This window comes from Syngnathus scovelli, chromosome 7 (assembly GCF_024217435.2).
Source record: "Syngnathus scovelli strain Florida chromosome 7, RoL_Ssco_1.2, whole genome shotgun sequence".
NCBI lineage: Eukaryota > Metazoa > Chordata > Actinopteri > Syngnathiformes > Syngnathidae > Syngnathus > Syngnathus scovelli.
In genome coordinates this window covers 5,328,833-5,348,408 of record NC_090853.1, presented here as the reverse complement: position 1 = coordinate 5,348,408, position 19,576 = coordinate 5,328,833, and the positions used below count along the sequence as shown (strand labels likewise).

Sequence of the window (19,576 nt, the reverse complement as noted above, 5' to 3'; positions counted from 1 at the left end):
AAATTGGAAGTAGCAATGTAATGAGCAACAAATAAAGACAATAAAATAACATAGCATGAAATATTCTCTGTGATCATTCAAATCCATGTGTCTCAGATTTTATGTATTTAACCAATAAAAATGGCTGTACAGGATTACTGAGGCACACACACTGGAGCGTTTTTCGAAACCCTGAACGTGCATAAACTGTGTCTAACCTTCCAGTGAGGATTTTAATTTGGTAAAGTGCAGTGCAAATACCAGTGGGAGACAAAGAAGAATGTAGCCACGTGGAAATAATGTGTTTTCAGGCCAAAAGTTGTAACTGCATCTGAAAAGCTGTTGGTTAAATGGACAACGACTGAGAATTTTGCGCAACAGTGTTTTAACAAACCCAAATTGTCTTTAAAAAAACTAATCATAACTGAGTATAATGTTTGTAAAGGCAAAATATTTTGATTCAACACCCTGGAAGCCTGGTTAACCGTTTACATCTGAGCTAATTTTGATTAGCATGATAGCATTTAGCTAGCAGACGTTTGTTCATTAAACACTTGTTTCACATGTCGGTTTTGCATGGAATAAGAGAATATAAAATAAAATAATTTTAACTAAGCTAAACAAAGAACGACTCAAAATGATGAAAGTGTTGCCCCATCGCTTTTATTTATGACATTGTTTCAATCACTGGCCATGCTTGGTGTGTTAAATTGAATGAGAACATTCCTGAAGCCGGCTAACAAAAAGGGCACATGCACAAATCAAAGACACATTTTATTTCATCTCAAATGCAATCATGTGCTGGAGGGCTGATGTTCTTTTATTGCTTTGAGATCATCTGCGAGATTGCAGAAGTGGGAACAATTATACTAGTGTGTGTGTGTGTGAGACCAATCAAATAAAGCTACATACCAAAGTGAAATTGATCAGAAATGCCTCTACGATACAGTAAGTGTTCTTTGGTGAGTTATTTTGTGTTTTGTATGCCACGCCAGGTGAGAGAGAGAGAGAGAGAGAGAGAGAGAGAGAGAGAGAGAGAGAGAGAGAGAGAGAGAGAGAGAGAGAGAGAGAGAGAGAGATGATAAATGGCACCCTTGCAGCCATATCACGAGTTCCATTTAGTCGGCCTCGTGTGTGAAATCTGATGATAAAATGTACTTTGGTTAGAATTGCAACAATTCATGTCAGCTCAACTGAAACAGCCAAGTGATGAAGTATTCAGTTATGAAGTGCCACTAAATTTGTCTTTTTATTGCTTTGAAGATATGTTTGATTGCAATCACATTCAAGAACAAGGGTAGAGAAGTATTTTGATAATGACAGATTTTGTTTTGTGTTCGGATAGTGGGTGGATGGAAAATACTTTGCCTTTATACATCAATATGTTTGGATTTCATTTAGAACGCTTGATATTTATATTTCACAGTTGTAGAGAGAAAGATATTTTCATTTACAGCAACTCAAGCATCTATGTTATTGTGTTCAATGACTCGGAGGAGCTAAAAAATAGCTTATCACATACACGTTGATTTTTTTTTGAAATTTCAAATCCATTGTGGTGTATAAATAAACATCATAAAAATGCTGTCATTGTCCAAATACTTCCGGACATAACGGTATACTGTTTATTTCTGTACAATTAGAAGTACAGTAATACAAACACATATATTTGAATACCCTTGTTATGTTGGTATCTATTATGGCTTCTGTACTTTGACCTCAGCAATAATGAAACAAGTGTGGGAGGGGTGGGGTGGGGGGGACAATATCACATCAACGCACTCATTGCTAATGCTAGGGAATATATTTTTGTTATCGACTGAATGTTTTTATGATAAGTTATCTAATGAGTGACCTTGCCACAAATTTGAAGTTGTTAAAACCATTTGTGCTGTTATTATTTTTTTTTAAATTTCCTTTGAAATGCAAATCGCACAATGCCGACTAAAAAGTTTTGGGTGAACCCAATACTCATTTTGAAAAAATTGGGGGTCCTTGGTAATCAAGCCTAATATGTTTTAGGTTATTAAAATGGCACACTAGGTTGCTCGTACTTATTTTTTATCATGCAATTTTTTTGTATTTGTAAGCACAAGTGTTTTTATACAAATTACTTATTTATTGTGAATGGAAAAGGCAATTTATTGAATGTGAATGCTGAAATGATGAAACTGGATTGGGAATATGTGTTAATCTGCGATTCTTTTTTTAAAATCTAAAACATTGTGGAATTTTTGGTAATCCAAATAGTTCCAGAGATGTGTAAAATATTTTGGGACTGTTTGAATTTGTTAAGAAAGGAGGGAATGATATGAAATTTCTCAATGTGGGATTTTAAATTTTTATTTGGGCAATGGGAATAGTTTCACAGATAATCCAGATGAGAAGGGGAGTAATGAAAGTTACCGCAAATGAGTTGAAGAATAAATTGAAATGGTTTGAATTGGTTAAAAGAAAGAGGGAATAACATGACGTGTTCATTTGGGGATTGAATTTGGAAAATTTTGGAATTTGACGAATGGGACTTCCCACGATGGCCTTGAACAAACATATAACATTTTAAATTAGGGCAATGGTTTAAATCAGTGGAGAAATGTAGAATGAGTAGAACAATGAAAACAACCAAAATAGGAGTTCTTGGCAATTATCAGAATGTGTTTTTCTGTTTATGTGGTTTTAGAAAATCTGTTCTTCGGAGTGTTTGGAGTGCTGTCAACAAACACAAACAAACAGAGCTAGCCAACGTTAACTCCACAAAGAAACAGACAAAGGTCACACGGGGTGCCTCTCTGTTACACACAGTGCAAAAAAGTCTAAGTCAAAGTTCAAGATTGGATGCTCCATCTGTGCCTAACTTTAGTTGAGTATGTTGCTGTGTCGTCTCTTTGTTCTCTCCCGCCGCGACGTTTGTTGATGGCCAGAACGCAGAAACGCAACGTCTTCAACCAGACTCGCTCTTCTTAAAGTCTTTGCTGAATTTGAACACAAAAGAGGACCCCTGCCAAGGAAGGACACTCCAAATTAGTGTTTAAAAAAAAAAAGATTTATTCAATGTCACCTAAAACCTGCAAGCAGAACTTTCATGCGTGAAAAATTTATGATGTCATTGAATGACATCCAATCAAGTGGTGGCATAAAAAAAAAAAATCAGTGACACTGTCAGAAAGGCATTAATTAAAAAAAATTACAATTATTTTCAAACTACCCAGTGAGAGGTGTTTCTAAAATCCTCCTAAAAATGGTAATAAAAGTAATAATTTGTATGCCTCCATTTTCTATCGTGCTTGCCCTTATGCATTTATTAGCTCTAATTGAACTTGTTAGCCAGCTCATTATTAGCATAAAACATATTTTATTCTTCATTCTTACCTGATTGCAATTTTGGTGTGATGCTGAGAGTCGGGGCCGGCTGACACCTGATCTCGCACATCCAAGACAGGGAAGTCCATTACGTGTATCCGATTGGAAGTTTTTAATCATTGCATGATATCTCTAACATTTTGTATTCTAGAATACTGATACTAGTTGAAATGTGTGTTCACCTTGTAGTACATTGTAAATAATTTCCAGTCTTATTTACAATATGCTTCTGTGAAATGCCAAAAGAAATACCATTCTGACAGTGTCAACCAATAGCAGAAATTTTTAATCTTTGTTCTATTTGATTTTCGACTCTTCTACCGTGATTATGTAAATCGGTCACTTTGGCTTATTAGCAGAAATGGTGGAAAAAGTTCAACAAGGAGATTGAGAGTGGGGAAAAAAGGATCCATGACAATTTCATCACTGCTACAGTTTGTAGTGAATTTCCTTTCAAGCCCTTTTTCTTACTCATGGCTTCTATTTTTGGGGTAACCTGAATTATGATTTAATGCAATTTAATGTGATGAAAGTGTTTGCATGTTCCCGCAGTACCGAGAGCGGTCGATAGAGGCAGAGACAGTCACACACTCATGACACTAAACACTAGCACACAACCAAGGCGTCACTTCTTACTTACACAGATACCACTGCACTCACTCACTGCAGAGCTTACTTCTTCTTCCCGCCTAATGACATATTTTCAGTTTTTTTCTTCTGCGCCTCATTGAACAAAAGACATACCTTTATGTTAGCAAGTGGCTTTGGATGGGGGCGGTGCGCATGCATGCATGTGTGACCGTGTGCACCTCATACGGACGAGACTTGACTTTAGGAGAGTTGGTGCCGTCGACATGAAATGTTTTGAATGCGTAAAATTGGAACTGTTGACTTGAGGTTTCAAAGTGTGGGAAATTTGCGTTCAAATATCTCTTGCTTAAAGCTCAGACACCATTTTCATCCAAGGTAGAGGAGATGGTACAATGAGTTTGTGTTTTAATGAAGACCCCTTAGCTGCCCAACATGGTGCCTGATGTAAAATACATAAAATACAACAGTGAACATGAAAACGGAATGTCAGCAATTGTACTGGCTGAGATATTTCCGTTTGATATCTTCATTACCAACTCAGTGAAAAGAAAACGATAACTACCAGGAATGAACTCACACAAGGACCACTTAGTAGCCTAACAAGGTGCCTGATTTAAAGTATGTCAGACTTTCAGGCAAACTTCCATCGTAGGGGGTACAAAGGCTACATACTGCAGTGTTAATGCTATTCACTAGCTCATCTATGACAATTTGCACTGTGTTAGCATTAAGCTAAGTGGTGTTTTAAAAATGTGTAATTCTCTAATTTTTTGTTTCATTTGTTTCAAGTTGCCCACACTTTGAAAGCCATTGGAATAGATGTTACCCAATCAAATCACTTTTGTGCAAATGTTCATATTAAAATTTCACATGAAATTTAGAGGTGTCTTCATCTGATGATGATGATATTCATGGTTTTGTTCAAAACGGCTCATATTTGAGACACCGACTCAACCACATACACGATAGATAAAATAGGTTTTACCTCTGTCATGGCATCGTCAATTTGTTTCAGCTCCTCGTAGTGGTCTCGGGAGTCCCTCAGGGGTTGAACCATGATCTCCTCAATTTGAGGGAAAAGCTGTTTGACAAAACACCAGTTAGCGACTTGTCAAAGTATGCACACTGGTGGCAAAGCGCAGGTGAGCTGACCTTCATGACTGTTTCAAACATTGGGATGAGCACAAACTTGATGAAGCCGATTTGAGCGGTGGGCTTGGTGACTTTGTCTCTGTCCATGAAGGGGGCCACCGGGAGGCCCTCCGACTTCTCCCGGTCACTCTGGGAGACGCAGATGTTGATCACATCAGAATCACTTTTGTGTGTTTGGCCTTGTGCAATGACTCCCTATGTACAGTTGAATCTTGAAGACTTTTGAATATTTTTTGAGATTTAAAAAAATAGTTGGGTAAATTCTCACCTGCATGAAGTACTCCTCCAAAAGACAGTCCACCCACGGTTCGGCCACCTCGGTCGGCCGCACTTCATTGGAGATGTCACAGCATTTGATCAATACCATCTTGAGCTGAAAATACAACAAAGGGCATTTTTGTTGTACTAACACCAGTCACCACTAGATGGCAGGCCTCAATGTCCACTGAATGTAAAGGCAAACCAGCTGGTTATTTTAGAGTCACTATCAGCCAGATTTTTTTACAGTCACAATTATATGGAGAGAAGATTAAATGATGACAAATAAATGATATTTGCATAATTGCACTGTGTGGCAAAAAATGTAGCCCAAAACTAAATGTACGTACACATGTCACATGCTCCTCATTGGTAAAGTCAAAGCTGTCCACTTTCTGCTTGAATGAGTCCAGTATCTCGCCATGTCTGGCCATGTCAGTGGCCAGGATGAGGGTGATTATAGCCTGTAGACAAAAAAAGCAAAGTCAGCAGAAGTCAGCTTGAAAACTGCATAGTTGGCACACCGCTAAGTCTGCTCACCTGTCGAATCTGTTTAAACGCTTCGGGATCCACATTTGCAAAGATGTTGCACTCGGGAAGGGAAAGAATTTGGAAAGCCACCGCGCAGTGATGATTCTCCAGTGGTGAGATGTCATTGTAGCGCACCGCTAGCTCCGTACGAGCGTTGATTTGATACCTGATAGGTGTGCGACATGGGAGGATGCTATAAAAATGCTAAAAAAAAAAAAAAATTCCAACACGCTGACAATATTGGTGTTGTTTTTTTCTCACGGAAACTCCTTGTGGTGAATAACAGATCTTACGTGTTGTTGTATCCAGGGTGGTCCAGGTCGTGACACACCGCAGCTGTCATTAGAATGCCCATATCAGTGAGAGTCAGCTTCTCCTGCAAAAAAAAAAAAACAAGTGAGACTTTAAATAATCGGGAAAGGCCGAAAGAGATCCTGTAAAAATGGGAAGCCTCACCTGCAGGTTGCAGAGGTGGATCATGCCGTACATCATCTGACTCACGCAGAAGCAATGACGGAAGTTATGGAAAGGGTTATTGCGGTAGTTCTCCTGGATGGCCAACTGCAAAAATTAAATTATATTATATTTATGCTATTTTAATGCATTTTTTTTCTTCATATATTTTGTTTACCAGCCAGCGTTTGAGTGTGATAGGGTTCATGTTGAATTCTTTCACTAGACCCAAGTCATGGTACATATACTCCAAACAGCTAAGCATCTGAAACCATAAAGGAATACATACAGATATAATAATAAATTAATTAAAAACTAAATTAAAAGCATGAAAGACAGAGATTAATTGGATTTGCATATACCTCGTTGTGCTCCCAGTGCCAGACGTCAAACGTTGGCTTCTTCAGTGCCTCGACAGTCTCCTGAGACAGTGTATACTGTGGAGAACAAAATGTATAAGAAGCAGCGGTAATACTTCTATAATGTCCCCACCAAACACACCTTTGGATAATTGGGAACATCTCGTCTCGGAGTGACCTTCTTCCCGTCGTCGAAATTGTATTTACACGGGCAGTTTATCCTGAAAAAATAAAGAAAGCACATACAGTAAGTTATTTCAAATACACAATTTGGAATTGTCTTTTGCAAAAATCATGTCAAACCTGCCGCCACTCCTCGATGTCATCTCATCCCGAAGCTTCCTCAGATCATTTTTACACTTCTCAATCTCCACCACCTTCAAACCCTCCACTGAAGAAGGAGCACAGTGTTCATAATGTTGACAAGATTTGGATTTCTTCAAATCCACCACTTACGTTCCACTCTCTTCTCCAGCATGGCAAGCCTATTGGTGACCTCCGTCTTCAGCTCATTGATGCGAAATGCTCTGCGAGGAAACCATATTGTATAAATAAACGGTACAGGGGGAAAAACACGCACAATACTTTGTTTTGGCGTGTGACTGAGCTAATCTTCAACGGGATTGCGCAAGCGACTTTAAAGGTAGCGCTTGTCATTTATTTACTTGAGGTACAGCCAGAGAATAATAAACAACAGAAGTGTTACCTGCTGAATTGCTCTGCCACCTGGGACAGTACATTCTGAAACATGTCCTCCTTCTCTGTACACACAATGACGTCACAGTCATCACCTTGCAGGTTGTTGTTGACGCACAATGTTGCTGTACTTACCCCCGAGTTGACCAGTAGTCAGGGGGACAACTTTATACAATGAGCTGTACACAAAGCAGATAGTTATAAGTAGCAATTTGCATTTAATCTCCATAGAAGGTGTGTTACAGGTAAGTGGATGAATCCAAAATAAATTACATCCAGGCTGTGCAAGAGGATGCATGGACTTTTTACATCATCACTTTAAAGTGTGGCAATATCATATTGTGTATACTTGGGTGAGTTGGTCGGCATGGTGGGATCTATCGAGACCAAGGCGCCTTCTGCATCCACAATCATGATTGCAGTGTTCCTTCAGGAAGCACAGGGCAGGTATAATGATCAATTATTAGAATATTGTCCAATCACGCACTGCCCCCTTGTGGTATGGAGTTTAAAGTGCAAGTGAACTATATATATATATTCCTTTTAAATACAAAAAATAAAAACAGGAAATTAACTTCCAAATTGTCAGCGTAAATTAGTCACGTGATGGACTACATAGCCCGTCATAGCATCTACAGTATTGGTAGAAAACTCATTCATTGAAAATTTACTACACTGAAATCATAATTGTCACTGGAAAAAAAATACAGGTGGTACCAACCTGGGGATGTTAGAAGAGGTACACAAAAGCTCCCTAATGTCACATGGACTGCAGTGCCTACTAAACACCACCTAGGAAGAACACACACATAATTGTCTGAGATTTAATGCAAAACAAAAATAACAATGAGCAAACAAATACATTGCGCTCTGTTTGGTGTTATTTTGCTTAATACGAGGCCTCGGTGTTGTTGATCATATATCGCTCTGCAGCTCAAAGCATAAGAATATCACGAATATTAATAAAAATGGCCATGCATGTAGAAGAAAGACCACAAGTGAGGATGATCTTGCAGTGACCTTGAAAAGGAGCAGGTGTAGCAGACAATTTGAATCGTGGGTTCGGGCCCTTGAGCAGACATGTGTCATCAGCAGCTCTCTACTTGAAACACTCAGCGGACGGGCAAGTGTTGCATTTAAGCTCTTTGCCGATGTGGCTTGCAATGATGCATAATGATGTCTAAATGCAGACAGACATTTTTAGTTTCTGGTGGAACAGCGTTTGTAAGATGGCAGCGTGGTTATAATAACAAAATGATGGCATTTTTTATCGGCATCGCAAAGAATTATGTGAGCAAGAATTTTTATGTGGTTAATTTGCGAACGAATCACAGTCATCAGAATTTATGGCCGCAAGGTGTTTGAATTATCTCTGTCAGAAACACCCGGAAGGCAAAGTGTGCTCTGCGGCAGGTTAATTTTAGATCTGACTCAGGCAGGGTGAGTCAACTGGGAATACTTGGAAGAAGGTGCTTTAAATTGAATTAGCATCATTCGTTTGATAAGGCGCCTTTGTTTTGCGACATGAAAGCATAGTCATTATTTTTAATTGTTTTACAATAATTTACATTTTGCACTATTTTGACAGTTCTTGAAATGTTTACACTAAATTCCACCCCGAAAAAAACAAATACCAGCATAATGACCAACATTAAAATACAGTAACACAGTTGGCACAATTGTTAGTCAAAAATAAGGCAGTGGTTTGATTCCTCAAAAGTGTATTTGATATTATAGTAAGCTACTCAAAAACTAAAAAAATGGAACATGAATATTCCACTTAAATATCGGGATAAGGAAAAACTTCCCGTTGAATAGAATGCTCATAAATTTAACGTTTACATAAGTTAAAGACTGAGTCAAGTTTAAAAGCAAAACATGTACCACATATGATAAAAATAATTAATTTGTAATTAATTGCAGACAACTCGAAAGACCACCCAAAAAATGGCAATTTAATAAATGTTTTTTTTTTTTGCATACTCACTTTTTGTACTTTCCCATCCACATCCAGATAAATGGCTTTGGGGGCATAGGAGGAGGAGCTGGAGCCCATGTTTGACCTCCCTCTCCTCTTACACGCCCGTAGCGATGCTGACCCGGACTGGCACTGATGGGCAAAGTTGAGGAGGCGACCACGGGAACGTATCCTATCACACAAACAAAATAGGAAAAATGAAAGCCATAAATAAAAAATGAGCAAGAGATAACAAATAAGCATATTTAATTACGAATACAAGTTAATGAAACGCAAATCACAAACGGGTCAAATTAGCGAAAGGTGCCAACAATACTCACAACACAAGATGCGTGGCTTCCCCAGAGGAGAGCGACGGTAACGTCCCCGGGGTGACGACGCTGCAGCCGGCTTACTTTCGCCTGAGTGTTCAAAAACCGGAGCCGGCGGAGGCGAGGCGATGAGCTGAGCTGAGCGATGGAGATGTGAGGGAGCCAGAGGGCTTTGGTGTACCATCAATATAACCGGCTCTCCTAGCTGGTTGCCGGGGGACCGTTACTATGGTGAGAAATAAGACAACCCCCTGTGACCCTACGCTGTGGTCAGAGGCCTCTTGTACATGCTGAGGGGAACGATACACGTAAACACGGTGGGCATAAACACAGCTTTGATTAAAATGGCCAATAGGTGAATGAAATACAGATCCCTGAGATAAACCGTTAATTTACTCTAGGTCAAGAATAACTCAATTATGGGTCAAAAAGGGAGCAACCAGCACTAACGGGGTTGTTTTGGGGGTTATCCTCCCTACTGCTGACTCTTGTGACCTTTGTTTTATTAACACACATCACAAATAGGCCCATGATGATTCTTCTGTGATTGCCTTCTCGTGCCCTTGTCCACTCATGCGCTGACTTGCTTCTTGAGAGGAGGCACACCAGATGGTTTGGTCAGATGAGTTGAGGCCACGCAGGCACTTGAAGAGATTTATTTCTGGTTTATTTTTGGTGCTAATTTCTAGTCTAGGGGATGGCATGGCCTGATAATCGGTGGAGTGTAGAAGTAGTGATGAAAATCATTGATTGTGGGTTTTATTTGAAGTTCCGCGTGGATAGCACAATTAAAAACATAATACATATATATGTTATGTATAAACCCCGCCCCCTTGATTTCTCCTCCACACCCACAAAAAGATTTGAGATGTTTTTTACTACCTTCCCCCAAAAAAATCTTCAAAACACTGACAAACATTCATGAAATTTTCAGTGGATCTTTTATACATGCATTAGAATTATATTGTCAAAAATAAAATCAATTAAGCACATGTATTTTCCACATATGTATGCCAGTGTAAATATGAGTCATTTTACCCGCCATTTTACCAACCAGTCTCCACCTGCCCACCATTAAAATCTTGACCTACAGTCACTGACAAAAGCCAGATAAGAGTTTTCCGACAATACTGTCACCCCCTCCCCTCGTCTGGGGAATTCCACATCAACAGGGCTTGAGTGAAAACGCTCCACCAACCAGCGTGTAGGAGGTCATTAATTAGAGATGGAGAGCGTCATGCGGTAGCCATGTCCCTCGAGGCTAATTAGCATCGCTAAATCCCACTCCCTATATCTAAATTCAAGTGCTACGCAATGGAAGAGTTGCTGCAATAAATGTGAAAAGTACATCGTGTTTTTGTCAATCTAAAAAGTGATTACAGTTGACCTTTTCATATTTTCCGTTCCACGTTAGCCGCAAAGTTATGGCTAGCTACCTAGCATTATTGACAATTCTAGTCCCTATCTTCTGTGAATATTTTTTATACGATGAAGGAATGAGGTCGAAATACAAAAAGTCCTGCCTCGCTACAAAAACAGATATGCTCAAACCTCATTGAATAAAGTACATAAGCAGACAAGTATATTCACATATTAAATAAATAAAAGAAACATTTGAAGCATATAATTATACCTACACACCAAATCAATAAAGAAGACATAACTAGACATTTTTGATAAGTGGTGATGAGAAAGGTTTTTATAACTTTATGATCTGATATATATATTTCTGAGGACTTTGAAATAACAAATGACTTTTGATATATTGCCTAAATAGCTTAATGACCCTTAAGGAACTGTGGAATGCATGCCTGATGTTTTTTCTTTGAATCATGGACACGGCCAGAGTCGTCTTGACCGTTCAGTACTTGATTGTATCTTATGTTTTGACTAATGTTAGACGCCAGTTTTTGATTACTACTGAACGCTCTGCACAGAGGGAAATAGTTTGCCTAACAAAGAAAAGATACGGTTGAATGCGGTACGACAGTGTATGTCCAAGATTGGAGAAGAATGTTCACAGGAAGGTCACGTGAAGATAAAACCAGTGGGTGCCAGAAGGAGCCACCCGAGAACTCGGCCAAAGATGATCGCCAAGGCCGAGAGACGGGATGGAAGACAACAGCACCCTCCACACACACACACACACCAACAGCCCCCCACCAACACACCGAATCGCCCATAACCAGCACCACTCCCATGGAAGCAGACTCTCCTTCGAACTTGCCCCACCCCGAAGACTCATCGCCCATCAATCCCAGCCCACAATGTGCTACTGAATATAAAACTGATCTAACAACCTTGGACTTTGCCTTTTCTGAATGGAGACTTTCCGCTCTTGAAGGGCCCAGCGCTGTATTGTACTTTCCTGAAAACAGAGCTTTTTGAACAAGAATTGTGATTGAACTCAACCAATCTGTCTAAGTCTAATTTCTGCTTCAGTGTCTTTGCATTTTCCTAAATCTGAAGAAATCAAACGAGCACGCAGTGAGTAAATTGGATAACAGGTGATTGGCAAAGGCTTTTGCCGTGAGGCGCAGATAACGCGCTCCCTAAATTGTGGACAAAATCCAACAACGATATGGCCACATTTCTACTTGGCTTGACTTAATGTGTATCCAGAAGCTTTTATTCGTAGAGAAGGGAGTCTACATCAAAACAAACATATTGTTGCGTAATCCAAAAGATGCATCACACCTTTCGACACATTGCAGGATAAAAGGTGCCAATGGCATGATAGCGATTTCAATGACAAAAGGCCTCGCTGTGCAGCTGGATGGACATCTGAGGGGAAGGGAAATGATCCTGATAATAGGACGCTTCTGTTTTTGGTGTGTTTGAGTGTGTTTTTGTGCTCTCCTTCGGATGATTCAACCAAACTGGTGCGAGATACGTTTCCGATAACAGCATCCGCTCTTCTACAATAGGTCTGCTTAAAATCATGCAATAACGTGAGGAAAGGCTTACTAGAAGATCTGAACTTTATTTCTTATTAATCAAAGGCACTTAAAATGGTGACAGGTTTGTGATAGCCCCCAGTTTAACATGAATATCATTTGTTTACTCTAAACACAGCCGCATCCCCATTTATGAGGTTGTGGACACTTGTGCAATCACATTTGAGTTATTTTTATTTCCCCTCTTGAGAAGATGACAAAAAAAAAATAATCGATTGCATTTTCTTAGGGCTTTAGTTTTGAAATGATTTATCTTGGTCGATTTTTTTTAATATCACAAGAAACTGAAACAGCGTCATACTATAAGAGCTGTTTCTAATTCTGGCCTTCTCAACAAATAATTATATCATACGCAAAACACACACAACAGGTCTTCAAATAGAAGGAAATCATGAATGGTCACATTGAGAGCCAATTGATTGGAGGTTGCATGATTGCACGGTGCCCTTTAATCACTGCAAATCGCCGTAATTCAATTAAAGCCTCTTCATGTTAATTAGGCGGCCATTTTAATTCACCTAATTCTATGTTTATTTTAGGAACTACTATATACTTTGAGTCCAAAACCCAGCAGTTAAATAAGAAAATGGACATGATAAATGAAGTCCACAGCCTGGGAGTTGAGAGAATGCAATGTGATGGGGACATCTTATGGACTAAAAGGCCATAACAGCTTAAAAAAAAAAAAAAAAAAACTATTAGGCATAGGACGGTATTAATGTAAACAAATATGGATATATATTTAAAAAAATAACTCAAAGTAGAAAATATTGTAGATTTCTAATTTAATCTGAGATTTAAATGATAAAAAAAAAAAAAAGTGTAGATACCCAAGATACTTATCAGCTATTCCCAGTGAAATGAGTAAAACATCATAAAAGGGCGCTCTGCATAGTTCGGTACATGTAACCTATGAAAATACTTTTATATTACGGGATGTCATCAAAAGGCTACACAAGTATTGCTGATGGCCACAGAAGGAATTGCTGGCAAGTAAACGCAAGGCGTGACGTCACTGCTGGGGCGAACCCTGCTGCGTCTCCTCGCTGGGCGCGGGACTCTCCGCCTCCACGGGAAGACGAATGTTTGGGATTCCGACAGGAGGCCGAACTTTTCGGATGGGGCTAAAACTGCGTGGGGACGAACAGGGCGAATGGGCTGGCGAGCGTGCGGGGCTTAGTGGAGGTCCCGCCGAGGCTTGCGGGAGAAGCTGTGCCAGCGGGGACGGGCTTCGCGAGTACCTGCGCGGGGTGGTCCAGATGGGTGGCTCAGTTCTGTGGCCATGGGTGGGGAGAACCGGGACGTAGCTTGCGGGGAAATTCAATTCTGATTGGCTGTAGGCATTGCAAGCACTTTCTTCCAAACGCTCAAGAGTTTCCTGGAAGATGAGAGTGAAGAGTTTATCTTGTCAGTGTTTTACAACATTTATTGTTTTATATTCATGTAAATGAGATCTCACTTACATCTTCATTGAGTACATACAGAGGCATGGGACTCCTTCGACCGAGGGTGGTTGGCTTGGGGACGACGTCGACTGCAATAGAGACAAAAAAAAAAAAAAACAGCTATACAATAACTGCAACACAAAAAAATTGTAAAATATTTAAAATTATAAAAGGTTATGGAAATGCATTATATTAATTTTTTTCTGAAATGTCATGGCTATAGATTAGGGTGAATGATAAAATCAGTATTGCGTGAGCATTCAAATTTAAAAACAAAAAATGAAAATCTCAAAAAATGAAATAACCTAAATAAATTAAGAGGAAAAAAATCATTGCTAAATATAATCCAGAACATAAAATGGTACTTCAAATATTTGCATTGCCATTGCCAAAAATAATAAAGCATAGTGCAAAAATAAATCTTTGCTTACTATCATGGCCATTTTCTCCCTGTTCCATGTAGATGGGGGCTCTCTGCGGGACGGGTCTATGCTTCTTTCTACAAAAAACAAAAAACAACTTGCATGTTTATGCGACAGCCAGACCAAAGAGAGATCAATTAGACGGGACACAAAAAAAAGACAAGTTCTCACTTGGATGGCTTCCAGCAGGCACACACGGTCACCAGGGTGATGAGAAGGAAAATGCCTCCAGTGGACAGGATGATGTACAGCGAGCTCCGTCCTGAACCAGATGCAGACAGTTGAGATGAAGACAAAAAAAGAAATATAAAAAATTAATATAAATATCCTTATACATATAAAAACATACTATGCATATTATTTATTTATGTATTTATTTATTTATCCATTCTCACACTGCTTACAGTTTTTCCTCCCCCCCCCCCCCCCCCCCACCAAATAATAGTCCATTCATGCCTTTTTCATGCCAACATTGTTTGAGAGGCAGGCATGCCTCTGTGCGGCTCACTGAGATGGAATAATTGCTTTGGCATGCAACTGAAAACAACATCTGAATACATACTGGAACCACAACAGTCCTCCCTGGTGGTGTATGATGCCACCTACTGTAGACAGTGAGCTTGACGGGCGTGCTCTTCATGCTGCTGACGGCGTTCTCCACCATGCAGGTGTAGATGTCGTCGTCCGACATGAGGACACGGGCGATGGTCAACACCTTTTGGTCGTGCGAGAGCAGCAGGCGAGAGTCGTTGGCCTGCACCTTGCCTGCCTTCAGCCAAGCGTACACGGGCTTGGTGCCATTGTCGTGGGAGCAGTGCAAGTTGAAGTGCTCGCTGTACTCGAGGACAGATGACGCCACCATCTGGATGTAGGGCTTGGAAACTGGAACTGAGGACAGTATAGATGCGCTTGAGATAGGAAGCTCATGTATACAGAAAGACATGTTTTAAGAAATTTCAATTAAATTGAACTTCTTGTACTTTATAGTCCAGCTATACATTTTCTATCTGATCTTTAGTGATTAATATTGGACCTTGTACAAACAGCCACAAAACAAAAATGTTTCAAACATCTGCTTTTACTTTGGAAACGATGTAGAACATTTTTGCCGGATTTCTGACAGATAATATATAAAGGGATAGAAAGAATCCACTTCATCGATTAATCGACAAAAATAATCGAGAGATTAGTCAAGTATCAAAATAACTTCTTTTTTATTGTATTTATGCATCCGGGATTATTTATCTCCATCAGTGTATTTTGGAGTGATTATAAACTGCAGACCACTCAAAAAAAGGTGAGATTTGTAGCAGAAGAACTCAAGGCTGGACAACATGCCTGCTCACAATACCACGAGCATCTGACAGTTCCTGACACGGTTCAACATGTCCATCTAAGAGAGAAGTACTCACCATCCACAGTCAGCTCAATATAGTGCTCCCCCGTGAAGGTGTCATCCGTGATGGAGATCTCCACCTCGTACAATCCTTCGTCCGACAGCTGCAGGTTGTGAAGCAGCAGCGAGCCGTTCTCGAACACCAGGATGCGGTTCCGGTACTCCGGCCGAAGATTCCCGATGATGTCGATACCGATGGACTGCACCACGGTGACGGGCTTCACTTTGTCCCTCTTCACCTGCCACTTGATTACCGGCTTGTCCGCGCTGCCGCTGGAGTAGCTGACGGACAGCAGAGCTTCTTTGCCCACGATGCCCCTCACCACTTGGGTTTGGCTCGTCACATTCACCCCCGACACCTCACCTGGGGCCAATAGAGAGGTTGGATGAAGAGTTAAAAGGAGTAACTCTCTTGGGGTACGTCTGAAGTTTTAACTTTCAGGTTTTAAAAGAGTTTCAAGATCTTATATTACAGCAAGTCAAGTCAAGTCTCAAGTGACTTGAGTCAAACAAAGCATGGAGGACACGCCCTTGTAATAAGTCACCCACTAACAGCAGTAGTTAGATTTGCAGACTGAAAAGAAAAAAAAAACTCACTAACAATGTTAAAGTGGTTCATTTCTTCTGAAACGTCACAGTAAGTCACAATCATGTGACAGCGAGTCAGCATGAAACTGGCACCGCTAATGAAATTCAGGCCAAATTAGTTCTCCTGGACTTCCATTATTTACGTTCAGGCTTCTTTTTGCTCCGAAGTGTCAAAGTGTCTCCATTGTTAAAGGCAGATGATACGGTGCATTTTTCATCATGATGGGCCTGCTTATTTAGAGGCTTCTTTTGCACCACTGAGACTGGAGCCCTGCATTGTTGCAGTTTTTGATCCATTTACTGACTAAATTTATTTGGCAAATGGTACAGTCCTATTCTTCTTCCTCACTTTTTAAAATTCCTTCGTGAATCAGAAAGTAGCCTGCTTGCCAAGCTCTCTTTTCTTAATACTAGCCTGCTGGCTAAGCTAGTTTTTCTTAATGGTTAAATTGTCCCACTTCCAAAAATGAAAATTGGTATGGTCCTGTTGGGCTTCTTGAACCAGGAAGTGAGCCAATCAAGAATAGTTAAGTATTTTCATCTTATCTTACATTATTTTGTCCATGCTTGAAATGTGCACAAAACATTACAAAACAAATATTTTTCTTGCTTTCACTGAGTTGCCACGATTTTAGCTTCTTGTTTTTTGTCCACCCTTTGATGGCAATTTAATGAGTCCAAATTCTTTGCATAGGCGCCTTAATGCAGCCATTAGTTTGCTCACTGTGTGCTCTGCACACAAACAAAAAAATGTGCCCACACTGTGCTCATGCTTTTCACATCTTGCTCGGTAATCCGCTTCACAGAAGCTGCAGGACATCTTCCCCAACATGTAAAATACTAATTTTGATTTTCCTCATCCTTCCATGAGATCTTTATAGGGAAGCTTTGTCTTGGTAAGCAAAAACAGCATAGCACATATGTTCCCTGTGGAGACAGCTTCTCCCTAAGTGGACACAAGTCCAAACATTGGCTCTTGGCCGGCTGTCTTGGGGGGAGTCCCACTGTGATGTGAGCAAGAAAACAGGGAATGAGAGAGAGAATAAAAAGTGAGAGAAATATTCCGCACTGTTGACTAATTCTGTGCAGCCAGGCAGTTAGCAGGGCATCGCCTCTTCGTCATGGCAACCTCTTTGGCCGTCGGACAGGGGTTGTCTAGGCGATAAGACAAAGGGCACGATTGTTGGAGCTCCCTTGAAAAGAGTGAGCGAGAAACTGGGAGCCAGAGAGAAAGTCTTTGTCAGCGGTGAAGTTGGAGATAGGCACAAGAGCTCTTAGCACGATAGGTCCAGCTCGCTGGTTTGAACTTTTTTGCTTCGCTCAACAACATTTGGACAGAATCACAGTCACAAAGTAAAAATGCCAATTAGTAGCACACAGAGGTTAACTATTTAAAACAGTGAGAGAGAAAAAAAAAAAACATTGTCAAATGTGTTTCTCTATCACTATGTTAGCAGATTACTTCCTGGTTCCTCCAGTAAAAATAAAATAAAATAAAATAAAATAAAATAAAATAAAATAAAATAAAAAATAAAATACAAAATACAAAATATAAAATATAAAATATAAAATATAAAATATAAAATACAAAATACAAAATAAATTAATTAATTAAATAAATAAATGAATAAATAAATAAATTTACCTTAGCAGACTACTTCCTGGTTCACTGACAAAAATCAATTTGGGAATTGTATTGGATTCTGTAGACCATAATGGCTCCACTGAGCGCAAACCCACAAAAGTATACACCTGTACTGCACCTTTACACATATTCTCCCTAACTTTAAATAGATTAGTGCCTTACAATTGGCTGGCGACCATTCCAGGATGTACCTCGCATCTCGCCCACCCTCATGTGTACCATAGGATTTAAAAGGTTGGTACTGATTATAGAGAAGTCAATTACAACATTGATACCACTCGTAAACAAACCAATGAACAGTCATCACAACCTCTTTCTTTTGCACTTGGCGGAGGTAATAAAATGCCTAAATCACCTCTGCGGGGCCCTTAACTGTTTATAATTAAGAGTGCTATCAAATAAACTGTTGTGCAATCACCACTGGGAGAGAAACATCAAACTACACAATCAGCAACAGTCCAAACGATACTACCAGGAGCCATACATGTCAACATTTTAAAAAGTAAAAAGTTAGGACACACCTGTAAAGAGTAGAAGGAGGAGGCCGAGCAGGGTGAGGAGTGCAGGAACGTCAGTAGAGAGACTGTGGCCTGTCTTCCTCCCCGCCTTCATCTTGTGTCCTGGGCAGAGGCGTTCTCCCACTTAGTGAGCATGGTTTAACCACGCTGGGCAAGTCTCTCTCGCCACTGCACTGCAACACTGGCCTCTTCCTGGACACACTGAGCCCCACTCTCTCCTCTCGGCACCCCCAGTCATAGTCAACAACAGCCTAACTGTGTGTGTGTGTGTCTGTGTGTGTGTGACAGAGACGCAGTATGGATGAGCTGCCCTCTTTCACACCATAAAAGCAACAAGAGTGGTTTTTGAAAAATACTAGTTGAAAATATAAATGAACTTGCAAAGAATTGCTGTTGAAAAGTGTGCAACTGTACTTGAATGGCGCACTCGAGGTCCTCATTTGTTGGAAAAAACAACTTGCCTCTTTAAGCTTCTATTCAGCCTAACTGGAGCCAGCTTGGTAAATTCAAAAATGGTTACTTAGCAACCAGGCTTGCAATCAAATCCTGTTGCAGGCAAAGAGAGGAGGTATAAGGATGTATTACTTGCTTTATTTCTTCTATTCAATTTAATTGAAATGCAACCATTTTTTTTCACATGACACCAATTCTGTCCAGACTATTTATTGTACCATTTTTTTTCTCTAGACTAAATGATTAATACTGCAAGTACATTTCTCCATCTTGCAGTGCCCGCCTACAAAGGGAAATTTTATAAAGCAACTTGATTGAAAGCTTAAAAGCGGGCAATGTGAGAACACACTTGTGTGTAGTCGGCCATCAAAGTCCATTCCCCTAAGCTCCGCCCACCACCACCCATCTCGTCGTCCCTCATCCTCTCATCTCATGGCGCACTCCAACTCAAGGATGACTCTTTGCAGTCAAAAGGAGGGGAAGC

At 40.1% G+C, this 19,576-nt stretch overlaps 2 protein-coding genes across 11 annotated transcripts; both read right to left on the bottom strand.

Annotated features, from left to right (window-relative positions):
- Positions 1-620: 620 nt before the first annotated feature.
- Positions 621-9,843, bottom strand: pde9ac (phosphodiesterase 9ac). Of its 9 annotated transcripts, none has more exons than XM_049725577.1 (20): positions 9,678-9,843; positions 9,367-9,529; positions 8,101-8,171; positions 7,729-7,806; positions 7,515-7,558; positions 7,390-7,444; positions 7,140-7,210; positions 6,987-7,074; positions 6,826-6,904; positions 6,687-6,761; positions 6,503-6,589; positions 6,328-6,432; positions 6,165-6,247; positions 5,881-6,037; positions 5,691-5,804; positions 5,351-5,455; positions 5,083-5,277; positions 4,916-5,011; positions 3,349-3,395; positions 621-2,977 (listed from the first exon to the last, which is right to left on the bottom strand). In XM_049725577.1, the coding sequence occupies exons 2-20, from the start codon at positions 9,433-9,435 to the stop codon at positions 2,836-2,838; spliced, it is 1,761 nt and encodes a 586-aa protein (XP_049581534.1). In that variant the 5' UTR covers positions 9,436-9,529; positions 9,678-9,843; the 3' UTR covers positions 621-2,835. The 9 variants fall into 9 exon arrangements, with proteins under 9 accessions (XP_049581534.1, XP_049581535.1, XP_049581536.1 ...); XM_049725578.1 differs by having other exon boundaries at positions 5,083-5,211; positions 9,678-9,842; XM_049725580.2 differs by lacking the exon at positions 3,349-3,395 and adding an exon at positions 3,980-4,062 and having other exon boundaries at positions 2,752-2,977; positions 9,678-9,842.
- A 2,788-nt stretch (positions 9,844-12,631) lies between these two features.
- Positions 12,632-19,165, bottom strand: hepacama (hepatic and glial cell adhesion molecule a). 2 transcript variants are annotated; one of them, XM_049725556.2, is made up of 7 exons: positions 18,643-19,165; positions 15,905-16,252; positions 15,099-15,380; positions 14,664-14,754; positions 14,502-14,569; positions 14,089-14,162; positions 12,632-14,003 (listed from the first exon to the last, which is right to left on the bottom strand). In XM_049725556.2, the coding sequence occupies exons 1-7, from the start codon at positions 18,731-18,733 to the stop codon at positions 13,638-13,640; spliced, it is 1,320 nt and encodes a 439-aa protein (XP_049581513.1). In that variant the 5' UTR covers positions 18,734-19,165; the 3' UTR covers positions 12,632-13,637. The 2 variants fall into 2 exon arrangements, with proteins under 2 accessions (XP_049581513.1, XP_049581514.1); XM_049725557.2 differs by having other exon boundaries at positions 14,089-14,159; positions 18,643-19,158.
- Between the last annotated feature and the right edge of the window lie 411 nt (positions 19,166-19,576).